This window comes from Taudactylus pleione, unplaced genomic scaffold, assembly GCF_031769625.1.
Source record: "Taudactylus pleione unplaced genomic scaffold, aTauple2 ptg000583l, whole genome shotgun sequence".
Classification (NCBI taxonomy): Eukaryota; Metazoa; Chordata; class Amphibia; order Anura; family Myobatrachidae; genus Taudactylus; species Taudactylus pleione.
Window position 1 is genome coordinate 1,666,769 of NW_028284985.1, and position 22,202 is coordinate 1,688,970.

A 22,202-nucleotide genomic window follows, 5' to 3' on the forward strand; every position below is an offset into this window, starting at 1 on the left:
ATTTATTACCATCCTCCTTCCATCCATCTCCATCTATTACTGCCTTCCTGCCACCCATCTCACTCTAATAATGCCTTCTTTCCACCCATCTCCATCTAATACTGCCTTCCTTCCACCCATCTCCATCTATTACTATCCTCCTTCCACCAATCTCCATCTATTACTATCCTCCTTCCACCCATCTCCATCTATTACTATCCTCCTTCCATCCATCTATTACTATCCTCCTTCCACCCATCTCCATCTAATACTGCCTTCCTTCCACCCATCTCCATCTATTACTATCCTCCTTCCACCCATCTCCATCTAATACTGCCTTCCTTCCATCTATTACCATGCTCCTTCCATCCATCTCCATCTAATACTGCCTTCCTTCCACCCATCTCCATCTATTACCATCTTCCTTCCACCCATCTCCATCTAATACTGCCTTCCTTCCACCCATCTCCATCTAATACCATCCTCCTTCCACCCATCTCCATCTAATACCATCTTCCTTCCACCCATCTCCATCTAATACCATCTTCCTTCCACCCATCTCCATCTAATACTGCCTTCCTTCCACCAATCTCCATCTATTACTATCCTCCTTCCACCCATCTCCATCTAATACTGCCTTCCTTCCACCCATCTCCATCTAATACAGCCTTCCTTCCACCCATCTCCATCCAATACTGCCTTCCTTCCACCCATCTCCATCTAATACTGCCTTCCTTCCACCAATCTTGATCTATTACTGCCTTCCTTCCACCAATCTTCATCTACTACTATCCTCCTTCCACCAATCTCCATCTATTACTATCCTCCTTCCACCTATCTCCATCTAATACTGCCTTCCTACCACCCATCTCCATCTATTACCATCCTCCTTCCATCCATCTCCATCTAATACTGCCTTCCTTCTACCCATCTCACTCTAATAATGCCTTCCTTCCACCCATCTCCATCTAATACTGCCTTCCTTCCACCCATCTCCATCTATTACTATCCTCCTTCCACCAATCTCCATCTATTACTATCCTCCTTCCACCCATCTCCATCTATTACTATCCTCCTTCCATCCATCTATTACTATCCTCCTTCCACCCATCTCCATCTAATACTGCCTTCCTTCCACCCATCTCCATCTATTACTATCCTCCTTCCACCCATCTCCATCCAATACTGCCTTCCTTCCACCCATCTCCATCTATTACTATCCTCCTTCCACCCATCTCCATCTAATACTGCCTTCCTTCCACCCATCTCCATCTAATACAGCCTTACTTCCACCCATCTCCATCCAATACTGCCTTCCTTCCACCCATCTCCATCTATTACTATCCTCCTTCCACCAATCTCCATCTATTACTATCCTCCTTCCACCCATCTCCATCTATTACTATCCTCCTTCCATCCATCTATTACTATCCTCCTTCCACCCATCTCCATCTAATACTGCCTTCCTTCCACCCATCTCCATCTATTACTATCCTCCTTCCACCCATCTCCATCTAATACTGCCTTCCTTCCATCTATTACCATGCTCCTTCCATCCATCTCCATCTAATACTGCCTTCCTTCCACCCATCTCCATCTATTACCATCTTCCTTCCACCCATCTCCATCTAATACTGCCTTCCTTCCACCCATCTCCATCTAATACCATCCTCCTTCCACCCATCTCCATCTAATACCATCTTCCTTCCACCCATCTCCATCTAATACCATCTTCCTTCCACCCATCTCCATCTAATACTGCCTTCCTTCCACCAATCTCCATCTATTACTATCCTCCTTCCACCCATCTCCATCTAATACTGCCTTCCTTCCACCAATCTCCATCTATTACTATCCTCCTTCCACCCATCTCCATCTAATACTGCCTTCCTTCCACCCATCTCCATCTAATACAGCCTTCCTTCCACCCATCTCCATCCAATACTGCCTTCCTTCCACCCATCTCCATCTAATACTGCCTTCCTTCCACCAATCTTGATCTATTACTGCCTTCCTTCCACCAATCTTCATCTATTACTATCCTCCTTCCACCAATCTCCATCTATTACTATCCTCCTTCCACCTATCTCCATCTAATACTGCCTTCCTACCACCCATCTCCATCTATTACCATCCTCCTTCCATCCATCTCCATCTAATACTGCCTTCCTTCTACCCATCTCACTCTAATAATGCCTTCCTTCCACCCATCTCCATCTAATACTGCCTTCCTTCCACCCATCTCCATCTATTACTATCCTCCTTCCACCAATCTCCATCTATTACTATCCTCCTTCCACCCATCTCCATCTATTACTATCCTCCTTCCATCCATCTATTACTATCCTCCTTCCACCCATCTCCATCTAATACTGCCTTCCTTCCACCCATCTCCATCTATTACTATCCTCCTTCCACCCATCTCCATCCAATACTGCCTTCCTTCCACCCATCTCCATCCAATACTGCCTTCCTTCCACCCATCTCCATCTATTACCATGCTCCTTCCATCCATCTCCATCTAATACTGCCTTCCTTCCACCCATCTCCATCTATTACCATCTTCCTTCCACCCATCTCCATCTAATACTGCCTTCCTTCCACCCATCTCCATCTAATACCATCCTCCTTCCACCCATCTCCATCTAATACTGCCTTCCTTCCACCAATCTCCATCTATTACTATCCTCCTTCCACCCATCTCCATCTAATACTGCCTTCCTTCCACCAATCTCCATCTATTACTATCCTCCTTCCACCCATCTCCATCTAATACTGCCTTCCTTCCACCCATCTCCATCTAATACAGCCTTCCTTCCACCCATCTCCATCCAATACTGCCTTCCTTCCACCCATCTCCATCTAATACTGCCTTCCTTCCACCCATCTCCATCTAATACCATCCTCCTTCCACCCATCTCCATCTAATACCATTCTCCTTCCACCCATCTCCATCTAATACCATCTTCCTTCCACCCATCTCCATCTAATACCATCTTCCTTCCACCCATCTCCATCTAATACTGCCTTCCTTCCACCAATCTCCATCTATTACTATCCTCCTTCCACCCATCTCCATCTAATACTGCCTTCCTTCCACCAATCTCCATCTATTACTATCCTCCTTCCACCCATCTCCATCTAATACTGCCTTCCTTCCACCAATCTCCATCTATTACTATCCTCCTTCCACCCATCTCCATCTAATACTGCCTTCCTTCCACCCATCTCCATCTAATACAGCCTTCCTTCCACCCATCTCCATCCAATACTGCCTTCCTTCCACCCATCTCCATCTAATACTGCCTTCCTACCACCCATCTCCATCTAATACTGCCTTCCTACCATCCATCTCCATCTCTTACTGCCTTCCTACCACCCATCTCCATTTATTACCATCCTCCTTCCATCCATCTCCATCTAATACTGCCTTCCTTCCACTCATCTCCATCTATTACTATCCTCCTTCCATCCATCTCCATCTAATACTGCCTTCCTACCACCCATCTCCATCTAATACTGCCTTCCTTCTACCCATCTCCATCTAATACTGCCTTCCTTCCACCCATCTCCATCTAATACTGCCTTCCTTCCACCCATCTCCATCTAATACTGCCTTCCTTCCACCCATCTCCATCTAATACTGCCTTCCTACCACCCATCTCCATCTAATACTGCCTTCCTACCACCCATCTCCATCTAATACTGCCTTCCTTCCACCTATCTCCATCTGTCTATTAGCGTATCCCTTCTACCAATGTACGTATATACAAATTCTACACATTGAACCAATGTGCTGCCACCCATCCACATATACCTGCTACCCATCCACACATACTTACCTGCGTGTTACTATTTTCCTTCCACCCATCTCCAGCTATCAAGTATTACCCATCCACACATACTTACCTACGTGCTACTATTTTCCTTCCACCCATCTCCAGCTATCCATTGTTGTCTTCCTTCTCATCAAGTAGATTTTTAAGGGTTTATAGAGTCAAATTTGTAATTCTAGCTTGGCAGCATTCTATTATGTCGTCCAGCAAACGGAATAGGGACTATATTAGGTGCCCTTTGTGTTCACTCTTCGGAACTAAGAAGACACAGCCAATGCCGGAATTTAGAACAACCAGTAGCCAATCACTGCATTGCAATAGTAACAGCAGAACAGAATATTTCAGCCCATCCGATTCCTGCATGTCTATGTTTTGATAAATGTTAGGTGCTAAACCAACTTTTGGCCACTAATTTTTCTCAATAGTAGTATGTGCAGTAATAATTTCAGCCATTTAACCCGCTGTACTACAGGACCGTTCTATATTTTATCACCGTCCTGTTCTCTTCCTGTGGCAATTGGAGAAATACAATGATAATTTAGAATTTCATGGCAGACTATTTTTTGTACTTTATCGGGAAAATTTGAGAAGATGAGAATCGTGTATCTACTGCATTTGGGGACTCTGCAATATCTAAGTAATTACCTATGTTTATTTACATTTTCTCAAGAACCTTCTCAAGTGGAAACGCTTAGGTATTCCTTAACGTCACCAGAGAAAGTGTAATATTAATAACTGTAATCAGTCTGGAAAAATAGCTTGGAGGTCTGTTTAAATAACAGAGCTAAATGTACACTTTGGTGTTAATAAATAGCTTTTAATTAAATATGCTAATCTATTAGGCATTCACTGAACAGCTACAGAGAGATGAAATAATTCCTGTATAATATTGTACTTTCTGTGCCTATCTCAGCTTTTTCCGGGCGTCTATGAGAATGTGCCGAGCCTTGTGGACGAGGAGGTGAAAATCGCCGTAATCAGGGACACGCTGCGTCTGGTGGACCCAGCGAAGAGGCGGAATAGCCACACGCAGTGAGTGCTTAGCTGGCCTAAATTGTATATTTCATCCGTTTTCATCATTTTTATGTTTTATATTTTTGGGGCTGTTACTTCATGTGGTTTTTGCGTCAATTTCCTACTCTTATTTTCAAGTGACCTTTAAATGCTACTTTGTTACTTCTTTTCCATGACTTAATTTCCTCCTTAATTCCTTTGGTGTCTAGAGCCTATGTTCTCATTCACCTTTTAGCACCTACTCCGTCTAAACGTGTCTTCCTGCAGTATATCCAGTTGGACCTGTAGGGGGCGTCTCTACTGTTCTTGGAGGTTGTAAAATGTGCATGATTTGGGGAAAGGACTTGCTGAGTATTATAATTAATTTTTGCACCCGCCTACTTTTATCTGGGTGTAACTTAATGTATTCCATAGTACTGCAGAGTGTAAATACAACCTCTCGGATTGTGAGGGTACCCCGGGTAACCTGCTGGGGGGAGGAGAGTACGGTATAGACAAATCCGTCTACAGTAGCTGCTTATAGAAAGTAATGAATCACTAAACTAACCATGAAGATTTGTAATGTGGACTATGAATAATTAATAAAATACATTAATTATGCTGATATACATTAATCATATATTAGATCTAATTATTGTATATTATATTAGGTATTGTATATGAGATCTATTTATTGTAAAACAAAACCTGAAAATGTAAATCACATGTAAAATACTGTATATAATGTATATATACACAGTAATAGTGACTTAGTTATAGGGGAGAGATAGGATAGATCAGGAATGAAGGATGTATTATATTCCTTTTAGGTCCAGTCACTCAAGAGGCACTATACTTGGTGTCTCAGTAGTGTTTGTGTGTCTGTACTTGGTGCCTCAGTGTGTGTCTGTACGTGGTGCCTCAGTGTGTGTCTGTACTTGGTGTCTCAGTAGTGTTTGTGTGTCTGTACTTGGTGCCTCAGTGTGTGTCTGTACTTGGTGCCTCAGTGTGTGTCTTTACTTGGTGCCTCAGTGTGTGTCTTTACTTGGTGCCTCAGTGTGTCTTTACTTGGTGCCTCAGTGTGTGTCTGCTTGGTGCCTCAGTAGTTTGTGTTTAATTTGGTGCATCAGTTGTATATGTGTAACTATACTTGTTGCATCTCTTGTGTGTGTGTCTGTATTTGGTGCATCAGCAATGCGTTTGTGTGTACTCGGTGTCTCAGTAGTGTGTGTATGTCTCTGTACTTGGTGCCTCAGTGTGTGTCTCTGTACTTGGTGCCTCAGTAGTGGTGGTATGGCTTTACTGCCTCAGTGTATGTTTGTACTTGGTGCCTTGGTAGTGTGTGTGTGTGTATCTGTACTTGGTGCCTCGGTGTGTGTGTGTCTGTACTTGGTGCCTCGGTGTGTGTGTGTCTGTACTTGGTGCCTCGGTAGTGTGTGTGTCTGTACTTGGTGCCTCGGTAGTGTCTGTGTCTGTACTTGGTGTCTCGGTAGTGTGTGTGTCTGTACTTGGTGCCTCGGTGTGTGTCTGTACTTGGTGCCTCGGTGTGTGTCTGTACTTGGTGCCTTGGTAGTGTGTGTGTGTCTGTACTTGGTGCCTTGGTAGTGTGTGTGTGTCTGTACTTGGTGCCTCGGTGTGTGTGTGTCTGTACTTGGTCCCTCGGTAGTGTGTGTGTCTGTACTTGGTGCCTTGGTAGTGTGTGTGTCTGTACTTGGTGCCTCGGTAGTGTGTGCGTCTGTACTTGGTGCCTCGGTAGTGTGTGCGTCTGTACTTGGTGCCTCGGTAGTGTGTGCGTCTGTACTTGGTGCCTCGGTAGTGTGTGCGTCTGTACTTGGTGCCTCGGTAGTGTGTGCGTCTGTACTTGGTGCCTCGGTAGTGTGTGCGTCTGTACTTGCTGCCTCGGTAGTGTGTGCGTCTGTACTTGCTGCCTCGGTAGTGTGTGCGTCTGTACTTGCTGCCTCGGTAGTGTGTGTCTGTACTTGGTGCCTCGGTGTGTGTGTGTCTGTACTTGGTGCCTCGGTGTGTGTGTGTCTGTACTTGGTGCCTCGGTGTGTGTGTGTCTGTACTTGGTGCCTCGGTAGTGTGTGTGTCTGTACTTGGTGCCTCGGTGTGTGTGTGTCTGTACTTGGTGCCTCGGTAGTGTGTGTGTCTGTACTTGGTGTCTCGGTAGTGTGTGTGTCTGTACTTGGTGCCTCGGTGTGTGTCTGTACTTGGTGTCTCGGTAGTGTGTGTGTCTGTACTTGGTGTCTCGGTAGTGTGTGTGTCTGTACTTGGTGCCTCGGTGTGTGTCTGTACTTGGTGTCTCGGTAGTGTGTGTGTCTGTACTTGGTGCCTCGGTAGTGTGTGTGTCTTTACTTGGTGCCTTGGTAGTGTGTGTGTGTGTCTGTACTTGGTGCCTCGGTAGTGTGCGTCTCTGTACTTGGTGCCTCGGTGTGTGTCTGTACTTGGTGCCTCGGTAGTGTGTGCGTCTGTACTTGGTGCCTCGGTAGTGTGTGTGTCTGTACTTGGTGCCTCGGTAGTGTGTGTGTCTGTACTTGGAGCCTCGGTAGTGTGTGTGTCTGTACTTGGTGCCTCGGTGTGTGTCTGTACTTGGTGCCTCGGTAGTGTGTGTGTCTGTACTTGGTGCCTCGGTATTGTGTGTGTGTCTGTACTTGGTGCCTCGGTAGTGTGTGTGTGTGTCTGTACTTGGTGCCTCGGTAGTGTGTGTGTGTGTCTGTACTTGGTGCCTCGGTAGTGTGTGCGTCTGTACTTGGTGCCTCGGTAGTGTGTGCGTCTGTTCTTGGTGCCTCGGTGTGTGTGTGTCTGTACTTGGTGCCTCGGTAGTGTGTGTCTGTACTTGGTGTCTCGGTAGTGTTTGTGTCTGTACTTGGTGTCTCGGTAGTGTGTGTGTCTGTACTTGGTGCATCGGTGTGTGTCTGTACTTGGTGCCTTGGTAGTGTGTGTGTGTCTGTAATTGGTGCCTCGGTAGTGTGTGTGTCTGTACTTGGTGCCTCGGTAGTGTGTGTGTGTGTGTGTGTGTCTGTACTTGGTGCCTCGGTAGTGTGCGTCTCTGTACTTGGTGCCTCGGTGTGTGTCTGTACTTGGTGCCTCGGTAGTGTGTGCGTCTGTACTTGGTGCCTCGGTAGTGTGTGCATCTGTACTTGGTGCCTCGGTAGTGTGTGCGTCTGTACTTGGTGCCTCGGTAGTGTGTGTGTCTGTACTTGGTGCCTCAGTAGTGTGTGTGTCTGTACTTGGTGTCTCGGTAGTGTGTGTGTCTGTACTTGGTGCCTCGGTAGTGTGTGTGTCTGTACTTGGTGTCTCGGTAGTGTGTGTGTCTGTACTTGGTGTCTCGGTAGTGTGTGTGTCTGTACTTGGTGCCTCGGTGTGTGTCTGTACTTGGTGTCTCGGTAGTGTGTGTGTCTGTACTTGGTGCCTCGGTAGTGTGTGTGTCTTTACTTGGTGCCTTGGTAGTGTGTGTGTGTGTCTGTACTTGGTGCCTCGGTAGTGTGCGTCTCTGTACTTGGTGCCTCGGTGTGTGTGCGTCTGTACTTGGTGCCTCGGTAGTGTGTGTGTCTGTACTTGGTGCCTCGGTAGTGTGTGTGTCTGTTCTTGGTGCCTCGGTGTGTGTCTGTACTTGGTGCCTCGGTAGTGTGTGTGTCTGTACTTGGTGCCTCTGTGTGTGTCTGTACTTGGTGCCTCGGTAGTGTGTGCGTCTGTACTTGGTGCCTCGGTAGTGTGTGTGTCTGTACTTGGTGCCTCGGTAGTGTGTGTTTCTGTACTTGGTGTCTCGGTGTGTGTCTGTACTTGGTGTCTCGGTAGTGTGTGTGTCTGTACTTGGTGCCTCGGTGTGTGTCTGTACTTGGTGCCTCGGTAGTGTGTGTGTCTGTACTTGGTGCCTCGGTAGTGTGTGTGTGTCTGTACTTGGTGCCTCGGTAGTGTGTGTGTGTCTGTACTTGGTGCCTCGGTAGTGTGTGAGTGTCTGTACTTGGTGCCTCGGTAGTGTGTGAGTGTCTGTACTTGGTGCCTCGGTAGTGTGTGAGTGTCTGTACTTGGTGCCTCGGTAGTGTGTGTGTGTGTCTGTACTTGGTGCCTCGGTAGTGTGTGTGTGTCTGTACTTGGTGCCTAGGTAGTGTGTGTGTGTCTGTACTTGGTGCCTCGGTAGTGTGTGTGTCTGTACTAGGTGCCTCGGTAATATGTATGGTCTTTTCGGGATGCTGTCAAGAAGCTGATGGTCGCAATGCCGACCATCGGCTTCCCGACTGTCAAATCCTGGCAAGGTACTAATGACAGGCGTCGAAATCCCAACGCCTGTCATTAGGCCTACGCCGGAGCCCGACACCCGGCATACCGATCGAAGGTAAGCTGGGCGCCGGGTGTGGACAGCAGCGGGGAGGAGGGTTAGTTTAGGGGCTCCCGGGGGCAGGTTAGGGTTAGGCACCCCCTGGGAGACTTAGGTTTAGGCTGTGGGGAAGGGGGGGTTAGGTTTAGGCATTTAGGGGGGGGGTTAGGCACTAGGGGGGGAGGTTAGGGACCCCTAAAGGAGGGTTAGGGGGTAGAATAGGGTTAGTTTTATTACGTTAGTAGCTTCGGGATCTTCACCCCTGCCGGGCTTCCATGCAGCCGGCGGTATTACATACTGATCCCGGTCTTTTCTTGGTCCATGTCCGCAGAATTATCCAACATTCTCGGTGTGAGGGATCCTGATATCTGGGTATATTTTCCCTTCACTTACAGTCGTCATTCCTATGGAACATGGACGCACAAGTGGTGGAGTCTGATTGCTGAGTACATACTGCAGCTAGGAATTAGTGATGTACAAGGTAACCAGCTCCGCTTAGGTAGTACATTGGGACAGGAGCGATAGGTGCACTTCTCACCGTCAAGAGCGCATACACACTGGCTGATTTTTATGTACCATAGCGATATTGTTGAAAGATATATTGTTCAAATCGTCCAGTGTGTATGAACTTAACGTCCTAAAATGCGCTCTCCCGCGGGTCGTTAACGATATCCCCAGTTGTCTGTACATGCAGCTCAATCTAGGTAATAGCGTTAACTATGCCATGCTGCCGAATGCAGCCTGGACCACGTCCCCCGGCCATTGTTCGTCGTTGCCGGCATTGGCAAGTGTGGATGCACTTAACGATTGCGGGCACCCTCGCCGGGCCCCGCCGCTGCCGATATCGCTCTGCACACACATCGTGCAGTGTGTACGGGGCTTAAAGCTTACCTAGAGTATGTATCACAGTACCTGCGTCAGGTCTAATTTACTTATACAGTTTTCAACTATGTTATAGAACATTTCTTTAATATTTGGCTTTAATGTTCTTTTTTGTAAAGGTAAATTAATTTTCATCCATTTAATGAAGCAGTATAAATTCGGCGATGGCGATCATCCGCGAGCTGCTCCTCAGCCAGAACAATAACTAACGTATAGGTTTGCCTTAAGATAATTAAAACTTCACATGCAATTAAGTTTAGTTCTTGAAGTTCCGGAGCGGAATCCCCGCAGTGGGCGCCATCTGAAGCCAGTCTGCTATGAACGATCGTTCTGTTGATTTGTGAAGGATCCATCTGGGCCCAACATCTCTAAACCTCCGACAGGCGAGCGACACGAGGCACCTCGCGCGTCGTCATGGCAACAAGCAAGCCCGGCTGCTGCTGCTCTACCCAGAATCCTCTGTGCTGCGCAGTCTGGGCTGACAAAACCTTAGTGGAGTTTTGGCTGAAAGATCACATCTAATAAGATTATATCCTGATGAGATGAACCATTGTCTGCTGTCAGAGCGCACACTCAGCGCTCCTAGGTCTTGTCAAAGGATAATCTGCTTTTCTGGGACTTTATTACAATGCTGGCAGCCTACAGTGAGCGCAGTGTGCGTATGACAAATATCCTTTCTCCCATGCCTCATCAACAACTTCTGCAAAATTCAGTTTGCAATTACATTGGGTAAGGGCATTAAGATGCATTCATTGTATTTCCGTGGTGCCTTATGGCCTATGGGGGGGGGGGCGAGATTGAAGTTGCCTATACAGAAAGCTATCAAAGAGAAAGGTGCAGATGTGGTCTGAGATATGAGCCAGTGTAGCAGATTATGGATATATATTTATTAGGAGCTATTTATTTATTAGCATTTACAATTGGGAACAAAGGACCTCATTCAGAGCCGGACGCTATTTGCGCTCGCTCGTTCAGAAAAAAGGGGCTGGCTATTCAAATGAACCGTTCGCTCTTTGCGATCTGTTCACGCCTCTAGGTCTGAATGAGCGAACCCAGCATGCGGTCGTTTTTTGGAAAACTACGCCCCCTGGCCGCTCGCATCCTACGTCATGTCCGCTATTTATTAGATTAATCGCTATTCTTGTGGTTGGTTTTTGCTACCACAATTTTGCGAGCAGTTCTGACTATAAAATAACCCAGTGACGTGGTCAATGACGCTGCTGTATTAATTATGCACACCCATAAAACGCCCGTTTTGACCTTTAAGCACGCCTGCGTTCTGATCTCCACTCCCCGTTTTCAAGCACCTTCCCCTGTTACCACCCACATACGCCTCCTGCTGTCACTCAAAATAGCAGGCATTCGCTATTTAGCGAACAACCGATTTTCAGCCGCACTGACTGGTTCGCGCATGCGTATTACGATCCGTACGCATGCGCAGTTGGGCAAACATCGCTCGGAACGAACGAGCGGCCGCTTACGAGCGGCTCTGAATCAGGCCCAAAGAACAATAATAAAACAAAAGTGAATAGCGACCGGAAGACAAAGCGATAAGAGGGCGCTGCCGACAAGCTTACACTATGCGCCATATTCAATTAGGCTGCGAATATACCAGCAGTTATCGGCGATAATTTATCAGCGATGACGTCATTTTCGCCGTTTTCACTTTTCCCTATATTTAATTTCAAAGACTTTTCGCAGGTGCGGAAAGTCTTTGTGAAAAAACGGGGATAACTTTACACCATAGAATAGGTGGCGAAAAAAAAGTGCAGAATTGGGGTTTTGGGGTGCAGACTTAAAAAAAAAAAAAGTACCCTGCACCCCTTGGAATTTCCCCTAAAAGTAATCTGTGTAAAAAAAATAAAAATTAAAAAAGTTCCATAGGACATCCCCCCCAAAAAAAGTGGTTTCGTTTTGGGGGCAAAAAAAAGTTGGGGGACAATCTTATAAACTAGCGAAATAGACTCAGGGGGTTCCCCAAGTATGCGGCATAGGGCCATATTCAATTAGAGGCGAAAAGTCAGTTGCCAGACTTTTTGGCGTCATCTGAGCTTTTGTTGGGGATAAAGCATCGGTCGCGTGTCCACGTATCCCCGTATTCAATTTGGAATCGGCGAAAACTTAAGTAGCAAAGTCCTGTCACTTTTGGGGAAATCAGCCTGTTACCCCCCAAAAGATGCACTAACATGGGGGGATCACTATGAGTACCCCCGAAAAGCCATGCTAAAGGTATTTAGGGTTTTTAAACCCAGGTGCTTGAATGCGTCTTTAACAAAGTGGTGAAGAATGGTATTTGAAAAATAACTAGTCCCATCAAATTTGGGGTACATGAAAATGGGTGCGAGCATATTTTTAAGTCCCTAAAATTAACTTTAAAAATTCACCTGCCGCAGCCAAAAAAAACACCTGCCGCATACTTGGGGGGGCTCCCCCCTGAGTCTATTTTGCTAGTTTATGTTTGTCCCCCAACTTTTTTTTTTTTTAGCCCCCAAAACTAAATCACTTTTTTTGGGGTGTCCTATGGAACTTTTTTTAAATTTTTTTTGACACAGATTACTTTTAGGGGACATTCCAAGGGGGTGCAGGGTACTTTTCTTAAGTCTGCACTCCAAGCCAAATGCAGGCGATGTGGGGCAGTGACGATGCAGCCCCCAGCACAGCTCATACACCCCTAGTTACGGCCCTGGGGCTCAGTACAACAGGCTGCATTTTGGGGCAGATTGTAATGGCAAGCTATGCTTAGTGAGTCTGTGGGATGCAGTCACACAGCAGTGTTGGTTTGGGGGGGTCACAAGGTGTTTCCACACAGGAAGAAAACCATGTATGTTTCAATTAACTTTATAGAGGAGTGGTAGCTGGTTACTGTGAGGAGGGGTGACCTCAGCTGGTACCGGAGCCCCAGCCAGCTAGAAGTACAGGTAACCGCTAGGATATAGGCGCAGGGGTCCGCGGGGCGATTGTCATATGTGTAACATGTAATGCCAATGGTGATATTTCCCTGTTTGGTAAATGACACCAGGTGGGTGACCTAAGATACGTCTGCGCCGCTTTATCAGCAAATACCAGGAATAGCCCATCTTGGGTCAGTGCATTGTCCCATTGTCCTGACTTGTCCCTCTCACAGCAGGTGGGGTACCTGTCTCATGTACCTGGGGGAGGTGAGGAGGGTGCCCGATAACCCCATAATAATCAGGGGTGTAAGAGGCTGTCGGTTCCTACGGTGGTTTGAGGTGGGTATAAAAAGGTCTTCCCAGGCATAAACTGATCGGGGTAATCTGCCATCTGGACCTGGGTGCACTCAGGATATTGCCATCGTACCATTCGGGACGCTGGCCGGCCACTCGCTGGACTCGGTGACCCAATGGGCGCAAGCTATCATGTGCTTGTTACCCTATCGGTTTACCTTAACGTTAAGTGTACCGTTGATACTTGTGAGTGAATTGGTACCTGGTGTCGTTATGAGGCCCCCACAGGTACAATAGAATAGAGGGGGAGACGTAATTGGTCAGAATAGCCTAGGAGAGGGTAAGAGGTTCCTTGGAGGATTTGATAAGTTGCCTGAAGAGAGAAGTTATCAGGGATAAAAGCCTGTAACCATGACTGGGAGCAGGCGATGAGAGGCGCAGCTCCTGTGCAGAGCAGGGGGGTTACGTTATGAAATATTTAGAGACAAAGGAAGAAATTTAACAGTCCCGCTGGAATCTCTAAGGGTCCCGCTTTGTTACATAGTTATATAGATTCAGCCCCTCATTCGCATTATTATGTACAATGTGTAACACATTCCGTCCATCCGGGCTCTGCAGACTCCCCAGAGCTCCCATAGTAAAACTCACAGATGTCTCTTACTAAGGCATCAAATATTCTCCAGAACACGGCGCTCACAGGGTTCTGGGCTCTGTCAGTTACAGTATGACATAAACACACAAGTTATGTCACACAGTGGCACTTGGGTCAATAGAAATAAAAGATATACTTTCTTTTCAAAAGTTCTTTTTAGCCCTGAAGTCTGTTCTGATAAGGCTGCTATTAGGTACATATAAATGAGGACAATGGTAGGGTTCTTTCCAGGTGCTTCAAAATCTCCAAAAGAAAGAAAAATAGAGACTGATAGCGCAATATTGTCATAAAACATAAAGTCTTTATTAAAACATATTGCACTCACATTTAAATGTAAAAAACTCAGCATATATCACCAACAGGTGAGTACTTGAGCACGCACAGGATACAGGGCACATTCAGATGAAGTGGAGAAAGATGATATAATTCCTTCCCAGTACTTTAGTATCTCCAAGAAAAGGAATAAAAAAACTGATAGTGTAATATTGTCAAAAGAACATAGAAACATTTATTTAAACATATTGCACTCACATTACATATAAAAGAAAACAGCATATATCACCAAATGGTGAATACTTAGGTGTCCACAGGATAAAGGGTGCAGTCAAGATACCCTTTAGATGTAACAATAGTTCCTTTAGATCATCCACAGCATGTCCCGGAAACCTGCATAGGAGTTCCAAAAAAACGAATGTCCTGCGTTCCACCTCTGCTAATAAAGTCCTTATCACAGCTTAACGCGTTTCGAACCGTTCTGGTTCTTCATCAGAAGCTTCTGATGAAGAACCAGAACAGTTCGAAACGCCTTATGAAGCCTCTGATGACGAACCAGAACGGTTCGAAACGCGTTAAGCTGTGATAAGGACTTTATTAGCAGAGGTGGAACGCAGGACATTCGTTTTTGTGGAACTCCTATGCAGGTTTCCGGGATATTCTTCTGTGCCATTTGTGCCCATTTCTCTGCATCGGCCCCTTAATGTCCTATTTAGAAAAAACATTTCTTGCGTACACCGTTAATTTGGCCACGTCCACTTTAAACCTATTTTCATATTCTTCTTTACACATTAAGGGCCTAATTCTGAGTCTTAGACATCTGCAAAAGATCCGTATGAAGCTTACGCCCCCATCTCCGTCTGTGCGCCCCGTCTGACACTCCAATGAGACGGATCTGTTCCGTGCGATCGAACAGTCGCCGCCCACTTGACGGAAAGAGTACTCCATGGATGGATAGATCAGTCTGCCTGCATGGTCCGGCGTATGCACAGCCTGTGATAGCCTTCTATGGCGCACGTGCGGTTTGCAGATATCCGCGGGTTTCGTCCACATTTTGGCTGTGAGTCGGCCCCTAATGGATATTTTGTGCCTTCACCATGAGGAAACCTTGTGTGATAAAGTAAGTGCTCCCCGGGATCAGTACGTCTAGCTGCAATAACTCTCCTTTTCTGGATCAGTTTGTCAGCCTCCTAGATTGTGTTTGAGTCACCTTCTCTCACGCCTCCTCCAACACTGGCTCTCTCACGCCTCCCGCAGCACTGGCTCTCTCACGCCTCCCCCAGCACTGGCTCTCTCACGCCTCCCCCAGCACTGGCTCTCTCACGCCTCCTCCAACACTGGCTCTCTCACGCCTCCCCCAGCACTGGCTCTCTCACGCCTCCCCCAGCACTGGCTCTCTCACGCCTCCCCCAGCACTGGCTCTCTCACGCCTCCCCCAGCACTGGCTCTCTCACGCCTCCCCCAGCACTGGCTCTCTCGCGCCTCCCCCAGCACTGGCTCTCTCGCGCCTCCCCCAGCACTGGCTCTCTCGCGCCTCCCCCAGCACTGGCTCTCTCGCGCCTCCCCCAGCACTGGCTCTCTCGCGCCTCCCCCAGCACTGGCTCTCTCGCGCCTCCCCCAGCACTGGCTCTCTCGCGCCTCCCCCAGCACTGGCTCTCTCGCGCCTCCTCCAGCACTGGCTCTCTCACGCCTCCTCCAGCACTGGCTCTCTCACGCCTCCTCCAGGCACAAGCCCACCTGGGTCACTGACACTTAAAATGTTAGGTATAGGGGGGACTCTCAGGACATTCAACGAGGGCTCCCCAGTGTAATTATTGCGGCCCAATTGTTTTTGATCAACCATGAAATAATAATATTAAAGTGGATAGATGGAGGGGGCTCTCATAGAGCTTTAAGGGCACGATCAGAAATGCGCATAATGATGCTGCAGCACGCAAGCGGCCAATGTTATCAGTTTGTACATGCGTCTTTATCGCCCTGTAGCGTGGAGGTGGGCGTTTAACTGCCAGCGCCCAGTTGCATTGACACCAGCAGCCATATCCAGATGGAGATTCTGTGCCTCCATAGGTCTGGTGATATCACCGATGGTGTGAAGGATTAGCGCCATAGCCGGCGGGCGTCCTAGTAGGAAGACCACCTCTGAATCGGACTCTTAATATCACCCTTCCTCCATAATATACGAGGTTACCCTCATTTTACACTGCGAAGTTCCCTCGTTCAAATCGCGCTGCCTGCTGATCATTATTAATCAGCCAGCAGTGAGAAGTGTGGAGCGCTCACATGTCATACCCCGCCAAAATAAACAAGGACATCTTCATTTTCGGGTTCTAAAAATACCAATGCACAGTCCTGTCCAGTATGATTGAAGGAAACAGAATGACTTATCCCGACGTTAGAATGTCCTGAGCTCAGCACAGGCCTGAGATAATCGCTCCGTTACCCTGGGAGTAACAATGAGCTCAGTTTTAGACCTGTTGACGGGGAAGAGTTTGGGGAGAAGAGCTGGATGTTGGTGTATTCAGAGTTGTGGAAAACGAATAAGCAAATTAGTTGACCACAAGGAGAGATGTACAGTGATAAAAACAGGGCTGAGAATAGAGCCGTGTGCAGGGGAGGTGGTGACAGAGGAACTAGGACCTTTATATGTAGGAAGTGCATTAGGAAAGGACTATGGGCCTGATTAAGACCCGCTCGCGAGCGCTAAGTGTTCGCAAGCTGGTCGATGGTGGCCCAGTGGAGCCAGATCCGTCGTGCGCATGTGCGAGACCCGGATAGCGACGGGCAAACCGTCGCTCCGGGTCTCGTACCAAAGGGGGCGTGCTGTCGATGTTGAGTGACAGCACGCCTCCTTTGGTGGGCGTGCCGGGGGCGTGGCTGCCCAGACGGAGGCGTTCCCATGTGAACGCCTACCGTCAGGGGCCGTCCGCACTGACATCACAAGTGATGTCAGTGGGAGTACTTTCGGCTCTGTTTGAGCCGAAAGCGCTCCAGGGCTTGCGGCAATGAGACCCTACCACAAGGGTCTTGTCGCAAGCCCGATGGTCCATCGCGACCATCTTCCTGGCCGCTCGCTATAGCTGTGGGTGGTCACCCACAGCTATGCGAGCGGCCAGGAGGCCGCTCTAAAAATCAAGAAGGACGGCCCTGATTCAGAGCGAGCGCTCTGTCAGAGCGTCCGGCTCTGAATCGGCCTGTGTGTCAGAGGCCATTGGACTGATGGGTGAAAGCAGCAGACAGGTCCAGGAGGATGAGAACGGAGAAGGACCCTTGGCTGTAACTAAGGGCCATATTCAATTAGAGGCGAAAAGTCTGAGGTCGGACTTTTTGCCATCATCGCCGTTTTTTTACTGGGATAAAGTATCTGGCGCGTACCCGCTTATCCCAGTATTCAATTAGGATCCCGTGAAAACGGGACCCGACTGAAAGGTAAGTATGGAAAAGTCCTGGGAATTTTCAGGAAATCATCATGGCACCCCCCTAAAGATGGTCTGACATGGGGGATCACTACGGGTACCCCCGATTTGGCCTGCTGAAGGTAGTCGGGGTTTTTAAATAGCCATGGCAGGTGCATAAATGCGGCTTTGGTAGAAGTGGTGAAAAATAGCAGTTAGCTTTTTTTTTGCTACATGCATATTTTTAAGTCCCTAAAGTGATTTTTGAAAATTCTTCAAAAATGCACCTTCCGCTACCAGCCGCATTCTAGAAAACACCTGCCGCATACTTGGGAAACCCCCTGGGATCGATTTCATTCGTTTAGTAGTTTGTCCCCCAATATATTTTTTTCTTTTCCCCCAAAAAATTAAAGTCCTTAGGAATTTTTTAAACATTTTTTGACACAGATTACTTTACATTACAAAGGCTGCAGGCTATTTTTTTTTTAAGCCTGCACCCCTAAACCCCAATTCTGCACTTTTTTTCGCCACCTAAACAGTGGTGAAAACTTTTCCCCATTTTTTTACAAAGACTCTTCGCACCTGCGAAAAGTCTTTGTGATTGAATATGGGGATAAGTGAAACAGGCGAAAATTATCACCGATAACCCTTTTTCGCAGCCTAATTGAATACGGCCCTAAATCGTTGATCACTTTTGTGGGTGCAGTCTCGGTGGAAGGCTGGACGGGGTCTTGATTTCTAGTGACGAAGGCTGTAAGAGGAAATGAGAGACGCTGGAGAGACGGGAGAAGTAGTTCAGGAGCGGTGTCATGGGGGCAGGTTATGGGGAAGTCTGACCTGGAGAGTGTAGGCGATGGTGTGTGGTATCTGCCATAAGTACATTTCTTTATGACTATTGTCAATTCTGTCATTAAAGTAGTCAGCAAAGCAATGAGCAGCCAGGGAGGAAGGGGTAGATGGTACACGGGGGCAGGTGGATGCGTAGCTGTCGTAAGACGGATCCTGAACCACTAGTGAATTTAATCTGCAGATAGTTGGCGTCAGCGAGACTTTCTCCGGTGGCGTTCAGCCCTGCCCGGGGCACTTTGTCAGATAGCAGCCCTGCCCGGGGCACTTTGTCAGATAGCAGCCCTGCCCGGGGCACTTTGTCAGATAGCAGCCCTGCCCGGGGCACTTTGTCAGATGGCAGCCCTGCCCGGGGCAATAATTTTTCCACTTTTCAAAGTAACACTGAGTACAGTATAAGATATAGGTTGTCGTAGAGGTGAAAGCATAACCAGCTATCTCCTTCATATGTGTTACAGATTTTTATTTATTCATTTTCCAGATTTTACAAATAAAATATTTAAAAACTTAAGAGCCCCAAAAAAGATGATTTTTTCTCCGTGAGAGTCTTGTCGGGCCTATGGGAGGCAAAAAGGGGACGATTACCTTGCGAGTCTTAATTCTAACAGCCATCAAGTTATCCTTAGTGTGCCTTTACTGTTATTAGTTCTTTGACTGTAGCTCTTGCTGTTAGTGTGGGTTCTTGACAGCATTAATTTATGTTTCATATAACATCAGTGTACAGCGCTATACAGAGGGAGGATGTTTAATCGCTCAGATCATTACCTGCCCCAGTGGAGTTCACAGTCAGAAATCTCTACCACACACTACCGTGTTTCCCCGATAATAAGACACTGTCTTATTTTTTGGGGGGTTCAAAAAAACACCATAGGGCTTATTTTCGGGGTAGGTCTTATATTAATTATCATTGACAGCAGTGCCCCTTATGCAGGCCCCCTTGTAGAAGTGCCCCTTATGCAGGCCACCCCCTTGCAGGCCCCCTTGTAGAAGTGCCCCTTATGCAGGCCACCCCCTTGCAGGCCCCCTTGTAGAAGTGCCCCTTATGCAGGCCACCCCCTTGCAGGCCCCCTTGTAGAAGTGCCCCTTATGCAGGCCCCCTTGTAGAAGTGCCCCTTATGCAGGCCACCCCCTTGCAGGCCCCCTTGTAGAAGTGCCCCTTATGCAGGCCACCCCCTTGCAGGCCCCCTTGTAGAAGTGCCCCTTATGCAGGCCACCCCCTTGCAGGCCCCCTTGTAGAAGTGCCCCTTATGCAGGCCACCCCCTTGCAGGCCCCCTTGTAGAAGTGCCCCTTATTGCAGTGCACTTACCTGACTCGCCGCCGTCCGGGATGTCGCTCTCACTTGCGCGCTGACTGGATCTAACATGATCCAGCAGGCGCGGCCGCACAGGATCCTCAGCGTGCGGGTGAAGTCATGACGTCACCTGCGCACTGCATGACTGGGAACGCTGGTCTCTGCAGCGTTCCAAACTCAAAATGAGATTCAGGTAGGTCTTATTTTCGGGGTAGGGCTTAATTTGGACCGGGTTACAAAATTAAGGGTAGGGCTTATTATCGGGGTAGGTCTTATTATCGGGGAAACACGGTAATACTCGCCTACAGGTCTGTATGACTGTCTGTGGTCCGCACCCAGAGGAGTCCCACACACACACATAGCATACATGTAAACTCCACACAAATAGGTTGGGAAAGGACCGATGATGCTAACACATTGAAACTTTCAAAGGGGCTCTTATCTGTATATATTATATTTCCTTTATATTTGTGCAATGTTCAGAGGTAATGGGAGAAAAAAATGTCTTGTTCCGCGGACTGCACATGCACGGCCACCATTGCCGGGGAGGGTTCTGTAGGAACCCCCCACCGGCTAATTATGCGCAGTGTAGCCCATAAGCTACAGCTGCTAATGCCATCTTCAAATGGCGTTAGCTGTGGGGGCCTATAACTGGAATGCATCGCATTCCGGATATTGGTAATTCCGGTTATTGGTAAATCTGGCAGCATTGCATCTCCCATAGAAACATGTGGTGGATGCGGCTGCCACAAGGAATGAAGGGTTCGAAGCAGGAGTATCGGAGATACATGTTGCAGTCCCTCCTTCATACATTCGGGGGAAACGTATTAATTGTGGTTAACCTCCGAAAACAGGTGTTTTCGGGGATATAGCCGCAAATATAGAATGATAAATGGGCCCCTGTGTCCTTCAACCCTGAGAGAAGGAATTCTATGTTAGGAGGAGCTGGACAGGCTGGGATAATGTTTTTTGTGTTTTGTTTATTTTCTGCACTCAAATAAAACTAGCTGCGGACACTTGTACCAAGGCCCCTGACTAGTGTGCTATTAATTGACTGCCATTTACCCCAGGAGAAGGCAACCTTAGTCTCATCTTGCGTCAAATAAAATATATATGTGGCAAAGATTTATTCCTTTGTATTACATTCATATAATTGCTAAATTGCCTACTACAGCTTCTAATTAGTTGCTGCAAATTGAGCAGTGTTTCTCGATTAGCAGAAGCCATTAGTCGCTTGGACTGTTCCTATCAGCTTTGTTTTACTGTTTTGCACACGCTGCGGCTTATAAAGTTCACGGTTCCTTCTGACTCCTAACAACCTCGTCACATCCACGAGTCTTGCAAAATTCTTATTTCCTGATCCTTCTGAATTTGGCATCCAGAATGCATTCGTAGGGCTCAGAATGGTGAGTAATTCTGGCTCCACGCCAACGAAATGTGCGTATTACAACCCGGATACGCCATTTAGTGGCCGCAGAGTAACAGCTGAGATGCGTACCACTCTGATTCGTAAATAACCGTTGGCTGTAGCAGTATGTAGGATATCTTGGAGCAGACCTCAGTTACAATGGATCTGGGTGGCGGGAGCACGACTGAAGCAGACAGCAGGAAACTCTGAAACCGAAGCGGGTTGCAGGCATACACTGGAACTGAGTGCTGGACATGACTGAAGCAGGCTGCAGGCATACACTGGAACTGAGTGCTGGAGCACGACTGAAGCAGGCTGCAGGCATACACTGGAACTGAGTGCTGGAGCACGACTGAAGCAGGCTGCAGGAATACACTGGAACTGAGTGCTGGAGCACGACTGAAGCAGGCTGCAGGCATACACTGGAACTGAGTGCTGGAGCACGACTGAAGCAGGCTGCAGGCATACACTGGAACTGAGTGCTGGAGCACGACTGACATACTGCAAGAAACAATGGAACTGGGAGTACTAAAGGCGCAGGCTGCAGTGACATATGCTGTAATGCAAATACTGGAGCAGGTGCTGAACCCAGAGCCAGGATACTGACCCTCTGAGAGATTTTGTACTGGCAGCAGTTCCTGGTTTAAATAGTGCTCTAGGCGCTGACAGGCTGCTGGGCAGAAGATTGCCTCTGACACGCCAAGGTGCGGGGAGGCGGAAACATCTTTAGGGGCGCACGTTGTAAGAGTGTGTTTTCACATAAAAGTCCAATCTCTTCTCAGCAGGTCCCCCCTAGGACCACCCTTTCCGTACATTGGGCCTGATTGTGAGTTGTGCGCCATGCCAGTTTCATCGCAATTGAGTGGTAATTGGCAATCAGAGCATGCGTCCAAGTCGCACAGCACAGTGGCTATTTACTCGTCAGGGAGCGTTTGGGGGAGGCAATGGGGAGTGACAGCAAAGAACGCAGGCGAGTCATTTTCCCTTCAGTTTTGTCTTCATCAAGTGAAATGCATGCTCAATCGGATTCAGGTCAGGGGATTGACTTGGCCATTGCATAACATTCCACTTTTTAGCCTTAAAAAACTCTTTGGTTGCTTTTGCAGTATGCTTCGGGTCATTGTCCATCTGCACTGTGAAGCGCTG

At 47.7% G+C, this 22,202-nt stretch overlaps 1 protein-coding gene across 3 annotated transcripts in view; it reads left to right on the forward strand.

The window, feature by feature from the left end:
* The window catches only part of TTLL11 (tubulin tyrosine ligase like 11), a 172,741-nt gene that overhangs the window by 48,595 nt on the left and 101,944 nt on the right, over nt 1-22,202 (forward strand). For all 3 annotated transcript variants that reach the window (XM_088453581.1, XM_088453582.1, XM_088453580.1), the window contains one exon: nt 4,729-4,847. In XM_088453581.1, the coding sequence (XP_088309707.1) occupies nt 4,729-4,847 (119 nt within the window). The remainder of the gene's footprint in view (nt 1-4,728; nt 4,848-22,202) is intronic.